The sequence below is a fragment of the Carassius auratus genome, chromosome 13 (genome assembly GCF_003368295.1).
Source record: "Carassius auratus strain Wakin chromosome 13, ASM336829v1, whole genome shotgun sequence".
Classification (NCBI taxonomy): domain Eukaryota; kingdom Metazoa; phylum Chordata; class Actinopteri; order Cypriniformes; family Cyprinidae; genus Carassius; species Carassius auratus.
This window is the reverse complement of record NC_039255.1, coordinates 24,325,622-24,344,235: the sequence shown is the minus strand read 5'-3', so window position 1 is coordinate 24,344,235 and position 18,614 is coordinate 24,325,622. Positions and strand designations below refer to the sequence as shown.

The 18,614-nt window shown below is 40.1% G+C and overlaps 1 protein-coding gene across 2 annotated transcripts in view; it reads left to right on the top strand.

The window, feature by feature from the left end:
• Nucleotides 1–17,589, top strand: part of LOC113113076 (collagen alpha-1(XXI) chain) — an 87,709-nt gene extending 70,120 nt beyond the window's left edge. For both annotated transcript variants that reach the window (XM_026279232.1, XM_026279231.1), the window contains 3 exons: nt 3,598–3,798; nt 14,424–14,501; nt 14,813–17,589. In XM_026279232.1, the coding sequence (XP_026135017.1) occupies nt 3,598–3,798; nt 14,424–14,501; nt 14,813–15,000 (467 nt within the window). In that variant the 3' untranslated portion in view covers nt 15,001–17,589. The remainder of the gene's footprint in view (nt 1–3,597; nt 3,799–14,423; nt 14,502–14,812) is intronic.
• The last annotated feature ends 1,025 nt before the right edge of the window (nt 17,590–18,614 follow it).

The following is an 18,614-nucleotide window of genomic DNA, read 5'->3' as shown; positions in this document are numbered from 1 at the left end:
AGAAAGATAGTCTGTACAGATTTTTCCCGGAAAAACACGACTGGCTGGAGGTGTGACGTGTGGGCGGAGCTAAAGAATCACGAGCGCCAGTAGGCTTTTGCGTTGAGAGCGTTTGGAAGCTGTGACATTACTGTGAGGACAAAACCAACCAAAACAAACCATGGCTAACAGTCAGATTCAGCGTATATTTATGATCCAGAATCAGATCCAGAGGCTGAAATTTAATAAGGGCAGCATCAGCAACGACGTCTCTATGTGGTATGTACTGAAACTGTATATATTTGCTTAGCGGTTTTGGAAAATGACTAAGTTCCACTTTGTCGTGTTTTTTTTTTTTTTTTTAAGCTGTACATGTGGAAAGTGGAGTTTTATGACAACATCGCATGTTGTTTACGTGATGTGCTCACGCGCCGATAGCGAAGTTAACAACACAGAGATATTTGAAGCAGTTTTACTCATGCAGTTTGATGACAACATCGCATGTTGTTTACTTGATGTGCTTACGCGCCGATAGCTAAGTTAACAACACAGAGATATTTAAAGCAGTTTTACTCACCGCCTGCGGTTCCAACACACGCTCGTGACCCTTTTTCGTTGGGACTGCATTATCCTTAAGAAATAAACGATGTGCAAACAAGCATCTTCGAAATGCAGGGGAACAAACACAAACACTTGCACTACTCCGTTGATGCTCTGTAAAAATAAACTCCATCCACTGGTCCCTTAATGCTGTTTTTCTTTTGGTAATCTGTGCAGGGTTGTCTTGCCCTGGCAACCAAAAACACACTCCTTTTGTGACATTTCGCGATGCTTCCGCCTCGACCACACGGTTATGGTGGTCTTCTGCTCCGCCCTGGGGGGCTTCCACCCTGGCCACATGGTTGTGGTGGTCTTCTGCTCCGCCCTGGGGGGCTTCCGCCCTGACTGCAGGGTTGTAGTAGTCCTCTGCTCCGCCCTGGGGGGCGTCCGTCCTGAACACACGGTTATGGTGGTCTTCTGCTCCGCCCTGGTGGGCGTCACGTGATGGCCTTCTTGGACTTGTGTTTTTGTGTTTATTTTTTGTTGTTCTGCTGTCTGTGTCTTTCTTTCTGTTTCCTCCTATGGACCTGGCCCTCTGTCCCTTCCCCTGATCCTCCGCCGGTCCACCTCCCTCCTGGGTTACTTGTCTGTGTCACTTGTCTCTGTTTCCCCATTCTACCTGGTCCTCTTGTCTCTGTTTTACCATTTTTATCTGGCCCTCCATCCCTCCCCCTGATCCACCTCCGTTCCGCCTCCCTCCGTGATTTATTATTTTGGAGTGTCTGGAATCCACTCCTTAAGGGAGGGGTTCTGTCACAGTCTTCTGTCTTTCCGTCACTGTCTTCTGTGAGTGTTGTGTTTATTCGGTGCCATGTGCTCTCTCCTTTCCTTTTCTTACCCCGCCCACCTTGTCACCTCATTATTGTTTAGTTGCTCCCCCTCTGTTTCTCCCTTGCTCCCGGACTCATTACTTGGTTCACTCTGCACACCTGTTCAATTACTCACACACACAGCTGTTCCCCATTTGTTCACTAGTATATAGTTTTGTCTCACACACCACTCTGCCTGCCTGGATTATTGTATGTCAGTTGTATCACGTATGTTTCTAGTGCTTGTGTTATTTCGGCTTGTTCCCTGTGATTGTTTCTGTTTTGTTTTTGCCGTGTTGACTTTTTAGTTCTCGTTTATAATAAAGTGTCTCTTCCCTGCACTTTGACCCAGACCTTGCTCTTTCCACGGCGCCGTCCCTTCCGCACCGTGACAGGTTTGGAGGGGCAAGGACAATTTTTTATAGAACTCTGATTGGATTTGTTTTAAATAAGAAAGTCACATACACATAGATTGCTTTGAGAGTAAGTAAAACACAGGATAATTTTCATTTTTGGGTAAACTAACCCTTTACATTTGGTCATGGAAAGATAATAATTGTGGCTTACTGTGACAATTAAACCCCAGAAGGCTTTAATTTCATTAAATAAACACAAGCACTGCACATTTCAAAGTCTTGTGTTGTGTTGCTTTGTGTCCAGCCGTTACAGAGGAAACCGCAATATTTCTGCTGTTCTAAAAGTGCCACCTGCTGGAATAGAATGAATGTGCAGTTTCAATAAGCCCTGCTGTTTTTGTTTAGACCAATGTGAAAGTCAACCCATGTTTTTACACAGTAAACATGCAGATTTGTAAGTGTGAACTGGTGGATCGACAAAAAAATATTGCATTCTAAAAATCTAAACAATTAAGACTGTTAAATATGTTTATATTTTATTTAATTATTTTCATAATAAACTCTAAACAATTGTGTAAATTTGTATAATAATTACTACTTTTGACTCATTGATTTTCTTAATAATGTTTTAAAGACCGAAATGTGAAATTTTGCATTTTATTAAACGTTTTGTTTTTGTGAAAAGTGAAAGTGACGTGACATACGGCCAAGTATGGTGACCCAATTCATGCTCTGCTTTTAACCCATCCAAAGTGCACACAAACATCTGTGAACACACACACGCACACTGTGAACACACACCCGGAGCAGTGGGCAGCCATTTATGCTGCGGCGCCCAGGGAGCAGTTGGGGGTTCGGTGCCTTGCTCAAGAGAACCTAAGCCATGGTATTGAAGGTGGAGAGAGTACACTGTACATGCACTCCCCTCACCTACAATTCCTGCCAGCCCGAGACTCGAACTCACATCCCCTCACCTACAATTCCTGCCAGCCCGAGACTCAAACTCACAACCCTTCGATTGCGAGTCCGACTCTCTAGCCATTAGGCCACGACTTCCCCCCCAAACCTCTATCTGAACTGTAAATAATGCTTTTTACTGTCATTTTTTTAATTTAATTTGTTACCATAATGTTGCCCTGCACTCATGTGGTATAAATTTGTGCATTTGAGCTTAAAAATCCTGCAGATACCCTGAAATCAGATAACTATTTAACGGGTTATGTAACAAATTTAAATGTATAAAAATAAAAAATAAAAAGAAATAAATACCCCTATTTAAATGTTTTTGTTCAATATACCTCTTGATTGCCTTTAATTTGTGTAGAGATCTCTTTTTTACTCATTTTTGCAACATAACATTTTATTCAAAGAAACTACAATATGTATTTTATGTAAAGAGAAATACGGAATTGATTAAATATTAGAGGGGGTTTACTCATTTATGCTGTGTACTGAATGTAAAATATACAATGTGTTTGAAATTAACACCTGCCAAAACAGTAAATGCGGGTGAAAATAAACTGTGGCATGTTAAACTCACCAACCAGTTTGCCAAGTTGTGATTTATGAATTATGTCCTCCAACCAGAAGCATCCAATATTAGCAAAACAAAGACCAAACAAGGATTTTTTTATGGTAAAAATGAAAACCATTCAATCTTTCAGAAACAGAATAATAAAAAAATTGTAATAAATACGTATGTTTAAATATACGGTATATACAAAATTCTGATATTTGATTAAATTGGCTGGTGGGTAAAAAAATAAAATAATAATAATAATTTCAAACCTAAAATGTACATATTCATGAGAAATAAAGGCCTGTCTGCATCTTATTATGTTTTTGGGTTACAGCTGAGATTCCTGCTCTTCTATTGAGTAGCCAACACAATCATCACAGAAGCTGTGATCGATGCTACACACAGGTGGGACCCCCAGGGCCTCCAGGGCCACCAGGCCCTCATGGCTTTCAAGGATTCCCAGGTTTATCTGGTTCTAATGGGCTGCAAGGTCCGCAGGGTTTATCTGGGCGGCCAGGTGTCCCTGGCATGAAAGGTATAGGCATGCTACACACATCACACCATGTCTATAGGGCTGTACATTGTCTCAGAAAGTTCACAGAAATTCATTGTTTTACAAATTTGTTTGTCAATGTAAAAATTGTTCCATGAGAAGGGGAATTAGATACTATGTCCTCTAGTTTTCAGTCATGGTCCTGGGGACACATTTGTATGTCTCCCTTATATAACACACCTAATTCGGATCATTAACTTGTTAGGTAAGAGCTCCATGGACTGCACTACAATATGAAGGATAAAAGAGATGCAACATGCGCAGAGCGGTGGGTCCCCAGGACTAGGATTGAAAAACGCTGCTCTAGTGGACACTATGGGAATGAACTTGACATTAGCCTATGATGTCACTACCAGTGTGACCATGATTTTATAAGGATGCATGTAGAACACGTCATCCAGTTCTTGTCTGAAAAAGACGTGCACAGAAATACCTAAAGCAAGGCTACAGGACACAATGTCTCATTCCACTCCTTAGGGAACTATGGTTACATGCATAATCTAAGATGTTCCCTTTCAAATGGGAATTCATACTGCATCCTGTAGTGTAGGGGTAGGCAAGTTTAGTCATAGAGAGCCACTGCCCTGCAGAGTTTGGCTCCAATCCTGAAAAAAAAAAACTTCACCTGTCTATAGCCTTGGTAATCCTGAAAACATTGATTAGCTTGTTCAGGTGTGTTTGATTAGGGTTGGAGGTAAACTCTGCAGGACAACGGGTCTCTGGGATGGAACTTGCCTACCCCTGCTCTAGTGGAGTACTTAGGAGCTAAATACCCACTCATCAAGTCGCCTTTATACAAAACAGTGCACTTATACAATGTGCTTTATACAATACAGATTCTGTCAGATCAGCTTTACAGTATTAAATAAGAAAATAGTGCCCCCTTCCTCAAATCTTGCCCTGGAGGTCCAATGCACTGCAGAGTTTGGCTCCAACCCTGATCAAAACCACCTGCCTGTGATTTTCTAATGATCCCAAAGACATTGATTAGCATGCTCAGGTGTGTTTGATTAAGGTTAGAGCCAAACTCGGCAGGAAAGTGGATCTTGAGGTCCAGATTTGAGGATCCCTGAAATAGTGTGTCGATAATACAAGAGGACAATAGTAAACACTCTATATTTCAGTTAATGTCAGTTCATCATTGATTCAGTCATTTGATTGTCCAGCTCAGTTAAGTTCATATAGAATCTGCGCAATCAAGTCAATAATATTGCCAGAAATTAAGTGTCCCCAACTAAACAAGCCAAAGTTGACAAGGAACACAGTGGCAAGGAACCAAAACTCCACTGGTGACAGAAATGGAAGAGAAATCAGGCTCAGTATAGGTGCCAGTTCTCCTCTTGCCAGACGAACCCAGCATGGTGTGGTTTAATTCCAGGCTGCAACACAAGTCAGAATTGACCAGAACACTCATCTGGTTCCTGTGGTCTTGTGCCGATGGTCAGTGAGGTGACGAGGTCTTCACAGTGGATCTGTCTCTAGGGTTTGTCTAGTTGACATTGTCTCAGTTGACATTCAGGGCTGTAGAGGTCATCTCTAGGAGCTCAGAGGTGCCTGCAGGTGTATGACTGTATGCAGTGTGCATACCATGAGCGCTCAGACTGACCTGAGATTTGCCCCACACATTTTTCAGCAATTAGTACAGGTCTGTGTGTCCCATATTTAAATGTGACATGTATTGTGGAGAAGGTTGGCATAGGTGGGAGTATTACACTACTCGTGTTCCACCTTTTCAGTCCTCACAATATTATAGATTTTTACACTGCTTTAAGAAGATGGGCAGTATCGTATCTTGCGTTCCCACTTCTTGTATATGTCATGCGGTAATATAGAGTGGATTATGCTTAGATCTGGGAGTTGGAAATTAAGAAGGTGGGTTATTCTTCTGCGTGCATTTCACTTCTTCAGCTGTGTTCCTCACAGTATGACTTGTATGTTGGGTGTTAGGTGTCAAAGTAATGCAAGCTTTCCCACCAGTAGACCTGGCTTCTGGCCTCCAAGATCTGAATTTTGGAAATGAGATTTGTCCCACTCAAAGAAGCATGGGTTTATACTGGGACATAATCAGATACCTTCACCTTCAAAGTTACAAATAACAACAGCCCTACACTCACCGCAGAGTGTTCTCCACTGTGAACAGCATCTCCGACCCTTTGGGCTTGGTGGCACCTGTGACAATCCAAAGCAGAGCGTTAGTATTGAGCTGGCTAAAAGTTCCATCAGCACATCACATGTGTGCAAAGGATGGCATCAGTGCAGCAAAATATGCACTCCTGAAGAGCAGGCAACCGCAAAGAAACAAATTATTTTACACGTCCAGAAAGACCTATATCCAGAAGATTATGCTGCTCTGAAGAGAAACAAACAAGATTTTCACTCAAGTGGGTTGCAGAACCTCGACCCTTATCTTTTGAGTGTTCTTGGATGTCTGAGACATGCCTCTCTTGAATCAGAGGTGAAGAATCCAATCATCCTCCCAAAGCAAAGTCATGTTGCCAAACTGTTGGTGAATTACTACCATTCCAAAGTGCACCATCAAGGCCGACATATTACAGAAGGAGCAATCAGATCAGCCTGCTTGTGGATTTTAGGAGGAAAAAGACTTATAAAATCCATTCTTCATCATTGTGTAACATGCCTCAGACTCAGATGAAAGCAAGAAGTCCAGAAGATGGCAGATCTGCCACCAGAGTGCCTCAGTACATCAACTCCATTTACCTACGTGGGGTTAGATGTTTTTGGTCCATGGACTGTGGTCACTCGACACACCAGAGGTGGGGTAGCTGAAAACAAAAGGTGGGCTATACTCTTCACGTGTATGAGTATACGAGCAGTACACATATAAGTTATAGAATCCATGAACACTGCCAGTTGCATCAACGCTCTGCAACAGTTTCCCTTTTCAGGGGATCTAGCTAGGAATTGGGCATGGAGCCAACAAAAGAGAACCAGCCTACTCTTCTGAAATACCTCCATGAGAATGGCTGTACATGGGAATTCAATCGTCCACATGCTTCCCACATGGGGGGAGCATGGGAACGCATGATCGGCGTGAGTTGCAGGATTCTAGATGGCATGCTGTTGCAGAAGAAACATGCTTGCTTGGCTCATGAGGTACTTTGCACTCTGATGGCAGAGGTGTCCACAATCATAAACGCAAGACTTCTGATTCCCGTCTCTTCAGATCCCTATTTTCCATGCATAATCACTACGGCAATACTCCTTACCCAAAAGCCAGGAGTACCTGTCCCAATTGAGAACAGCACTGAAAAGGCAAGTAAACGCATTGGCCAACGAGTTTTGGAGCTGATGGCAAAAAGAATACATCAGTACACTCCAACCTCGATGGAAGTGGCATGACACTCACCGAAACTTGCACATTGGAAATGTTGTGTTGTTGAAACAAGTTCAGTCTGCAAGGAAGGGCTGGCCTTTGGGCTTAATCACATCTTCCCTAGCAGTCACGGAAAGGTCCGCAAGAAAGAAGTTAAAGCAACCTCAGGTGGTAACGTGAAAACATTCTTACAACCTATTTCTGATGTGATCTTACTCCTAGCTAAAGAGGACTAAGACTAAACGCAGACTGTTATAGTGGCATTAATAATGCCAGAGGGTGGTCTGCCTCTGTTAGAGGCTGTGTATAATTTACGATGGACATTCACATTTATAAATATTATAATTCCGTGGTTTAATATTCTGTAAAAGTTTCATTTTTACCTAAAGTCCTATGTGAGGACTTTTATTTTGACATGTTTGCACGAGCATTGTGCAGTGGGTAACAGGAAATAACAAGCTCATGGTGCAGTGAATACTTGAGAGATGTCTGTGTCGTGTTTGTGTCACATGTGCATTTGCGTCAGTCTTTCTTCTAATCCCTGCCGTAAGCATTGGCCTTTTGCTTGGTTCATTGGCCAGTGTTTTTGCCCATGTAAACTACAGTACCATTAAAGGAGCAAGACGCTCATATCCTGAATCTTGAACAGAATTCGGCATGCTGTTTATATATAACCATGCTTCAAAAGCAAACTTATATAGAGAACAGTACATTGGTTGTATAAAACGCTTTACGCATTCCCACTTTCATACATGTGGTGCAATAGTACGGTGCAGCTTTCATGTTGTATTGAAATTAAAGCTGTGAGATGTATTTGAAGAAGGTGGGCTATTCTGTGACTCACATCCCACTTTCAATGTCAGGATCGCTTTGTAGAGGGCTTCCTGGACTGAAGCACGACCCTCAGATCGGGCCTCACCTTGGAAGCCTCTGGCTTAGAGCACGAGAGGTGACACTCACTTTTTGCACCTCCCTGTATGAGGAGCTGGATCACGGCAGGGGCTTCTCCTGCCCAGCAGCCCCCTGAGCTGCTCCGCCGAACAGACCAGAAGGTGCAAGTGGGGTGTCCATAAATAAGACCTTGTCTTTCTCTTTTAAATCAGACAGGGTCAACCTTAAATGTCTCTCCTCTGTCATGGACCGCCCAATCGCGTGGGCAGTCTCCTTGGCGGCGCAGAGGTCTAAATCAGTGGTTCTCCTAAGTTCAGAAATATTTTCCTCTTTCACTTCCTTGCCTTCATCTAACTCTTTTAGCAGATCAGCCTGTTATGCCTGCAACACAGCCATCGTATGCAGACACGATCCAGCCTGACCTGCTGCCACTTACACCTTGCCAACCAGCGCTGAAGTAGTTCGTAGCAGCTTGGAGGGCAAGACAGGAGCCTTTAATGATGATTCCGCATAGGGAGACAGATAGCTCGTGAGCGTCTGTTCTACCAGGGGCATTGATCTGTAACCACGTTCATCTAACCCAAAGTACGGGAAGTAGTGCCGAAGCACGATTCAGATAACAGGGAGCGGCTGAATCCCGTGCATATGCGTCACACAAAATTCAGATGTGTGGGGTAATTTCACACAAGGTCCCCAGATAATAATAATCACATGTAAATAGTGCTTTACCTGTTTCTCACAGTCTTCAAAGTTACTGCGATATGACTTTGCTTAATTTTACATTTATGTTGAGTAACACTTTATAATAACTTTCATTAATAAAAAAAATAACAAACACCATATAATGCTTAATGCATCATTAATTAATATATATTCAAAGAATTATAGAGTTTATTAATAAGCTAATCGACTTATTAAACATGAGATAATGTTCAAACAAATCATTATTTCATGTAACTTAAATGCTTACAAATGCTGCATTGCAGATGTCCTGAATAGACACACCTGCTAAAAAGGAGGCCGCCATAACTTGAGTCGAGTGAGCCTTGACTCCCAATGGTGATTGGAGGTCAGAGGCAATAGTAATAGCATCAACTATCCACCTACTAAGAGGGAATCTTCTGTGGAGGGCCATCGAGAAGGGGAATCAGGTCCGAGAACCATACTCGGCCCGGCTAGAATGAGGCTACTAATAGAAGACCCCAAAGCACTCTCTCCTAGGGCTGTGCAATTAATAATAAAAAAAAAATGTTTGATTTTGGCCTCTAACGATTGTGAAAATACAGTTACCAAAATAAAATGAATATTGCGCTCCATCTGCCCCCTTTTGCAGCACTGCACTTCCGTTCCTCCATAAAATCCCAATTTCCCATGCAAACCAGTAAAATCATGTAACATGACATTTGCAAAATGGTACGTGCTTGATTTATCGAAGTATATTTATTCATGTTTTCAAAAGTGTGACAGAGAACTTGCGCTGCTCCTCAGGAAAAGATATGCGCTCAGAGACTGAAAAAAAAACACGGATATGTAAAGTCATCTTTTAGCTCAAGGTATGCGCCAAAATGGGCAAATGCATGAAAAAATGTGCCAAAATGCTGTACTTAGTGATTAATCATATACAGTATACCTTAGTTTGTCATGTAATAAATGATATGTGAAGACTTGAGAATGAAAATACGCGTGTAACAGAAATTTGGACCTGGATCACTCTTAAAGAGATGGCGGGCTTTGTTTTATTTTAAATTTAATTATTAATTTATGTAGTAGGCTGTACCACGCTACGTGAACCTTTTCATATACACTCACCTAAAAGATTATTCAGAACACCTGTTCAATTTCTCATTAATGCAATTATCTAATCAACCAATCAGATGGAAGTTGCTTCAATGCATTTAGGGGTGTGGTCTTGGTCGAAACAATCTCCTGAACTCCAAACTGAATGTCAGAATGGAAAAGAAAGGTGATTTAAGAAATTTTGAGCGTGGCATGGTTGTTGGAGCCAGACGGGCCGCTCTGAGTATTTCACAATCTGCTCAGTTACTGAGATTTTCACGCACAACCATTTCTAGGGTTTACAAAGAATGGTGTGAAAAGGGAAAAACATCCAATATGCGGCAGTCCTTGTGGGCGAAAATGCTTTGTTGATGCTAGAGGTCAGAGGAGAATGGGCCGACTGATTCAAGCTGATAGAAGAGCAACTTTGCAGCAAAGCATTTGTGAAGCCACAACACGCACAACCTTGAGGCAGATGGGTTACAACAGCAGAAGACCCCACCGAGTACCACTCAACTCCACTACAAATAGGAAAAAGATGCTACAATTTGCCCGAGCTCACCAAAAATTGGACAGTTAAAGACTGGAAAAATGTTGCCTGGTCTGATGAGTCTTGATTCTGTTGAGACATTCAGATGGTAGACTCAGAATTTGGCGTAAACAGAATGAGAACATGGATCCATCATGCCTTGTTACCACTGTGCAGGCTAGTTGTGGTAGTGTAATGCTGTAGGGGATGTTTTCTTGGCACACTTTAGGCCCCTTAGTGCCAATTGGGCATCGTTAAAATGCCATAGCCTACCTGAGCATTGTTTCTGACCATGTCCATCCCTTTATGACCACCATGTACCCATCCTCTGATGGCTACTTCCAGCAGGATAATGCACCATGTCACAAAGCTCGAATCATTTCAAATTGGTTTCTTGAACATGACAATGAGTTCACTGTACTAAAATGGCCCCCACAGCAGTGTTAATTTTGACACGAAATTTTAATTTAGTTTTAGTCTTAGTCTTTTGACTATAATTCTTTTTAGTTTTAGTCAAGTTTTAGTCATCTGATTTGTTTTAATTTTAGTCTTATTTTAGTCGACTAAAATTGCTTGGTATTTTAGTCGACTAAAATTGCTTGGTATTTTAGTCGACTAAAATAAGACTAAAATCAATAACAGATTTACTAGACAATTTTTTACAGCTGGTATAGGAAACAAACTTAACCAAAATATATAAAACACAAATTCAACTTTATTTCAACACAACTGTGTCTTTATTTCGATTCAAAAGCTTCTATGCAGCAACAAACACCGTCATGATAATGTAAACAATAACTAGCTGCCAATTGACCATCAATAAAAGAAAAATAACGTTAGGTCCAGGACCTTAAAGCTTACAGCTGAGCTGAACAATAAGTGCATACATTTAAAATAAATATTTAATAAGTTGGCAGCTAGGTGGATAAAAAAAGTAACAAGATTTTATAAGGTATTAATTTGTCTAGCAATATTGTATGTTTTAAATACTACAATATTGCTAGATTTGTATGTATAATGATAGGATGTGAACATTCATGTTTCACATGACTAATATAGAAATATTTGTGATATTGTCAACAAGTAGAACATTATAAAATATACTAAACATTAGTATTAATCAAATGTATTTATCATGATATTACGTATTAGTATTGTGCTCTCATCTAACTTGAAGAAGGGGCTATTTTACAGTACTTTTCAGTTCGTAATATTTAATGCTACAACATCTACGCACTGCAGTCTTCCAATTTTGCTTAGCTCAATAAACAAAACAACATCGTTGAAATTACATTTGAGAAAATGTCCGGGTGGCTCGTCTGTAAATGTCTTTTCAAATTGGTTGTGTTCTTGCCACGAATGAGCGCTCCGCGTGCTTTACGCTTTGTTTTGTTTTGTTCGTCGTTAAACGTGAAGTGAGCTGTGGACATTTTGTCGCTCTTTTAGACATCACCTCTTCGAATGCCGTCTTCCCGGGAGCTCATTTAAAAACTGAAAACCTTCGCTTCACGTCTCAATAAGTCAGGCTCGGATTGGTTCTCTTCTCTCATGCAGTCTGTTCTGTTTTGCCGGTTCTTTTGCTCATTCCTCGCATCTCTCCCGTCTGCTGATTTGATTTTCGTCACAGTCTATTTTCGTCTCGTCCTTTATTCGTTGACGATAATGTCAATCAATTTAGTCATAGTTTTAGTCTCCATCAGTGCCTTCTATTTTAGTTTTCGTTTCGTTTTCGTCCGCAAAAATATATTCGTGACGAAAATAATGACGAAAATATTTAGTCAACGAAATTAACACTGCCCCACAGTCACCAGATCTCAACCCAATAGAGCATCTTTGGGATGTGGTGGAACAGGAGCTTCGAGCCCTGGATGTGCATCCCACAAATCTCCATCAACTGCAAGATGCTATCCAATCAATATGGGCTAACATTTCTAAAGAATGCTTTCAGCACCTTGTTGAATCAATGCCACAAAATTAAGGCAGTTCTGAAGGGCGAAAGGGGGTCACAAACAGTATTACTATGGTGTTCCTAATAAAACTGGAACCAAACTAAAACTGAAATGAGACATCAATAATAAATAGTATAGTGAAGACTTGAAATAATCATACTGCTTGAGACTTGCAAAAAAAAAAAAAAAACATTAAAGCTCAATTTGTTTCATTTGTATCTTTTTATTATATTGTATTTGTCCTTTGCTTTTTTATTACTGACAATTTAATTATTGAAAAAAAAAATTAAGATTTTTGTTTGTTTGAAATTCCGCTGGTCTCTACAATGTAGATGTCATAGCAACCTTATTTACAGGAAATACATATTTGATATTTATCATTATCTTTAAATAAATCACTCACATAAAGTTTTGGTCATATGACCCCCTTATAATCATGCTAAAAAATCTTTATAACAATACTGACCAAAATAAACATGATTATGAGTTTTGCCATAATTGAGCAGCCCTACTCTAGTCCTGGTGATGGGGAAAGGTGTACAGACGAAGCCTCAGCCAAGTCTGTACCATAGCATCCTACCCCAGTTGAGCTGGAGGAGTCAGAGAGAACCAGAGGGGACAGTGGAATGTCATCCGAGTCGCAAATAGGTTCACCTAAGCCTGGCCAAAAATTCCCCAAATCTGCTTCACCACCTCGGGGTGAAACCTCCATTCCCCAGGCCTTGGCCCCTTTTTTGACAGTATGTCTGCTCCCATATTCAGATACCCAGGAATATATACTGCTCTGTATGACACGATTTTGCCTTGGGACCACACAAGGATCTGGTGTGCCAGCTTGTACAAGGGGCGCGTACACAGGTGGTTGATATAAGAGACCACCGCTGAGTTGTTGTGCGCACAAGCACATGACGATCTCTCAGGTCCAGGAGGAAGTGTTTCAAAGCTCGAAGTACAGCTAACATCTCCAGGCAGTTGATGTGTTAAGTGAGATGGCGACCACTCCACAGACCGCGGGCAGGGTGGCCACTCATGATTGCACCCCAGCCGGTGAGGGATGCATCTGTTGCTAGCGTTATGCGGCGACAAGGAGCTCCCAGCACCGGGCCCTGAGATGTGAACAAAGGTTTCTTCCACATGACCAAGGCACGTAGGCATTGGCACATGACCAGCTCTACTACGTTTGTGGGTGGAAGATACTAAGGAGAGTGCCCAATGGAGACCGCTGCATCCTGAAGCATCGTTGATGGCAAGGTTGGCAGAATGATCCCCCGGGGGCATTGAAGAGAGATGGACACTGTATACTGCAGTGCACCTTGCTCTTTCTCAGTAGAGGCCACCCCCAAAGGCCCTGAGCCTCTCATGTCAGGGCCTTTTGGCCGATAAATCGCAGCAGAATCGATTTGTAGATCGATTCTTAGATTTTCAGGATGCATCGCGATCCCTCCTGAATCAATTCTGAGCTTAGATTTTAACAGCAGATGGTGCTCTAATCTAGTTTTTATCTGCACACTCAAATGCTCATGAAGAGTGCTAAAGAGTACTTGTGCGTTTGGCCAATTCATGTAACTTCACTTCATCTTACAATGCTTTTATGATGCAAGACAATGTCTGTAAGGATTTGGAAACAAGCAGAGTACGGGTGTTTCTAAAGCATGCTGTGCCATCTGCTGTTCAAAACTAAGCTCAGAATTGATTCAAGAAAGAATCACAATGCATTCGTAAAATCTTGGAATCGATGCTGAATCATTTCTCAATTGGCGATGCATTGATTTATTCTCCCAGCCCTATTTTTTTTGCTGTTCACAGTGTGAGGAGGAGGGGGTGTGCGGATATACGTAACACCAATATTGACATTCAGACATGATACTATTTCTCAGTGGACCACTGAGGGTGTATTCACACGTGTCTTTTTTTTTTCAACTGAAACGAACTTTGGTTCGTTTCCCCTTTGGTGCGGATATTTTTGGCAGTTGTGAATACAGCAATCGCACTCTGGTACGCACCAAACAACCAAACCGAGACCCAGGTGGTGAAATTTCTATCAGTATAGATTTACATATATTTTTTAAATAGTTTTGAATACAGGTTTTTTTTATGAATTATTTATCTTTTTTCTGGCTATGTTCAGGTGATCCAGGAGAAAAGGGTGAGAAAGGAAACCAAGGACGGTCACAAATTGGAGATCCAGGTCTCCCAGGAACACCAGGTAAGCAGATGTAGAACCACTACTGACATATATATATATATTATTTTGGCCCTGAGATTACATTATATAATGTTAATAAAATGTTTTGTTTGTTTGCAATAAATATAGATTTCCGTAATAATTTCCAACTCTATCTGCCCTTAACTGCCATGAAATGAGCAACAGTGCTTCACTCTACTTTTGTTGTCATGTATAGTATTTTTCAACTGTTCATTGGAAGAAGTGCTTCAAACTAAACTTGATAAATGAAATGGCACAGTCAAGTAATATAGGCAGTGAGGTTATTTTACAGACACATTATTTTGTTTCAGGTCCAATTGGTCCACCAGGGGTCGGAAAACCAGGCCACCCAGGTAAGCCGGGCCCACCTGGTCACAACGGCGAGGAGGGAAAGAGTGGGCACCCTGGCGAGCCTGGTCAACCAGGCGTGTGCCATCCTTCCATGTGCTACGGTGCAATGTTGCGAAGAGATCCTTTCAGTAAAGGGCCAAACTATTGACAAAGCTTTGGCTGAAGTGCAGACAGTCTGGATGCGGTGCTGCTCAGTGAATGAAAGAAAACGATAACAGCAAATCTTTCCAATCTCAGGATGATCATGTTTTTCAAGAGTTTTTCTCACTCATGGACCCATGAAGTACCTCTTTAAGTGTAGATATTAAGATGATGTTGCCTACATTAAAGGGGTCCTATTATGCTCTTTTACAAAGTTATGATTTTGTTTTGGGGGTGAGAACTAGAACATGCTTGGTGGTTTAAGAAATTCATTATTTTTCACATAATTTATACTATTACAATAACTTTCTCCCCAGCATTGGCACAAATGGCTCGATCAGTTCCAGGTCTGATGAAGGCCCGCCTTCCGAAAAACTAAATGTGTTGTGATTGTTTAGCTGTCCCAGTGCGTTGTGATTAGCTTAGACGATGTTTCAGTACTGCCACACCTCTTGTCAAAGCAGCAAGTTCGGTCTGCTCCGGTATAATTAAGAATGGCGTCAATATTGCCATATCAATTTGAGCCAGTTTCAGAGCTTGAGAATAACCATCCTTTGCACATACAGATATTTAAATACATATTTGACTGTTAACTAGGGTTGGGCCGACAGACAATGGCATCATACATCGCCAATAGCTGATGGACATCACGTTGTTGATGTTTTTGGAAAGAAAATTAGGTGTATACGGAACCCGAACCCCAAAAGGGAATAAATACGTGATGGAAGGAAAATATATATTCCAATACTTTATCTTGCAGTTATATCAATGGCTAATACTGTAGGCCTATATAAATTGCGGGCATGGAGGAGCCACTATAAAGTTTGCCAATGAAACTGCTTTTGAGTGCATCATAGCTTTTTAGTTTCACTTTCACTTTTGAGATTTGCGATCGCATGTACTCTGTTTATTCTATCAGTACTTACCACACATTTTACAAGATTAGATGTTTTGTCAGTGGTTCTCAGAATCTACAAATCTCTCCTATTTACTCTGTTTCTGTAGTAATTGAAATTGTATGTACTGCAATGTAACAGGCAACCGTTAGCAAACGTTATTTGTTTTTGGTGCTTTCTGAATACAGATTCACGCTTCAGCACACCCCCCACCTGCTGAAAAATAACTGCATTTTCTATGTTCAGATAAGTGCAATGGTAATATGCATAGTTTATTTCAGAAATTCAAAAGGGACTGTAAATATGCATTGCTATCTATTTTAATAGTTATATATGAATTGATTTACATATTACAAAACATGAAGCACTTCTTCGTCGTCGTCGTCGTCTTGTCTGATACACTCAACCAAGCGTTCTAACCCTGAACTTGCCTCTATCTACTCCCATCCATTCTAATTTCCGTAGGTGTTAATTATTTTCATATTCTAATGGACCTCTTTGTGATATCACAAAACCCGGAAACAACACTGTAGTCCAAATAAGCCATTTGTTGTAGTTTTTGACAAGGATTTTTAAAAAACGAAATGTCTCCCTTTTTAGTGGACTTTTACATTTACAATGTTGTAGATCTTTTTTTATGTCCAAACATACACACTACACACTAAAATTCAACAAAATTCACAAAAAGTGAAAAAGCATAATAGGACCTCTTTAACACCACCGATTGTCCCTGATTCAATTCATCACTTGTCTTTCTGTGTCACAAGCTGAGATGTGCCATGATTTATTCATGCTGTTTGTCACGAGGCATGAAACACATCTGCCCTAATACTAGTGAAAAGCATCCAGTGTGAAAAGTTGTACAACACTCGCACTGGAAATTCTACCTAGACATCGACTTCCTCACTCTCTTGCTCCCCCAAGTGGCCTGCATCCATCACCAGCCAATCATCTCACTGTATTTATGATGCTAGATTTACTGTCTATTTTGCATTTGTGTTTATTTTTGGTCAGATGTTTCTTTTGCTGCTTGCAATCTTTTTAAGGGAGGTGTGGGAGTTCTTCTGTAACACTTCATGTTTTCTTTCCTGACTCTCTCTCAGACATCCATGATAATTCTTGTCCATTTAGGTGTTGCTACAAGGGTTCCCATATATTTTGACCAGTGAATTTACTTTTTTTTTTCTTTTTTCTTTTTTTTAGGCATTTACGATTCCAGGAAACAATTTTGAAAATCTTAATATTTTTAAGTCTATCCTGTAATATTTAGATATCAAGGTATATTCACTATAGAAATTTTTAAGATTTTATTCATTTCCACACCTTTACCAGGTCTGGGGTCACAATTTATAATTCTCTGATATTCAAGGTTTTCCAAATCTTTACTACACCTAAGTTTGCAAATGTGAGTATGATGAATTCATATCCATATTAAATATATATATATATAAAATGTAAACTGACCAAATTTATGATATGTATTTTATTCCACCAGATTGTCATGAAATACACAATTCTGAAAGCTCTTTATCTTTAACCCTTGGTTGATACGGGGGTATGTAGGAGAGTGTAATAAAGCCCACCATCCCATAAATGTTTTTTTTTGTTGTTGTTTATTTGTTTGTTTTGTTATTTATAAGAACTGATATCAGTTATATATTCTCCTGTGAGAGCGCTTATTTTTGCAGTGATTTGTTTTTTTTAGAACTTTCATGTGTTTGAATAACTTTTGATAATATTAATTAAAACTTTTTAAATTATTATTTGTGTTGTTGTTGTTTCGTGTTCTGTAACAAAAAGGCTATTACTTATGATGTGTAAAATTGTAACTCTAGCATGTGATCCGCAGCATTCTTATAATGTTCCTTAAGGTCATAAATTAACAAGTGTTTATATATATATATATATATATATATATATATATATATATATATATATATATATATATATATATATATATATATATATATATATATATAACAGCTGATCTAATCAAATTATTCCGATTTAGTACTACTGTTAATATATTATGTTGAAATAGGGAAAATAAAATTATGAGAATGCATAAACTATACATTAAAGCAAAATGCTCCTAAAAACTAAAAATGCAATTCCACTCAGCCTGAGCTCCAGTCCTAGATGTCGCTGCTGCTCTTTATTACATTTTGGATGGTCCCTAATATAAAGACTTTCCCTTTAGGTTTTCATCAGGCTTACCCATTGAATTTTTACACTACCAGTCAGTTTGCAAACTTGTATGAGTATTACAATAATAATAAGAGATCTCCAAATAATGGCACTTCGATAGCAAACTATTACTTGAAAAAGTGTACTCGCCAATAGATCTGTAATCGGGCCATAAAAGTTAGGCCCGCCAGGGCCCGAGCCCGAGGAGTGCATTTTGATTGACAGCTTTTTTAAAAGCCCGAACTCGTTTACAGCCCGACATTATTCAAATGTGCGCACACACACATCTCTTTTGCCTTTTGTCAAGAATGAGTCATTTATACATGTTTTAACAAAATGTATTCATAACTAACGTAGACTAGACCATTAAATAAAGTTAACTAATTAAATTAAAATAAATTTTTAATTAAGAAGGGTAACGAGGCAAGTCTCCGTTACACCTACTCAGCATCCATTTTCGCATCTTTCTCGCGCTAATCGAAACACATCACATGACCGCTCATTTACCTCGCAAACCGGAGCGCGAGCCCGAGCCCGA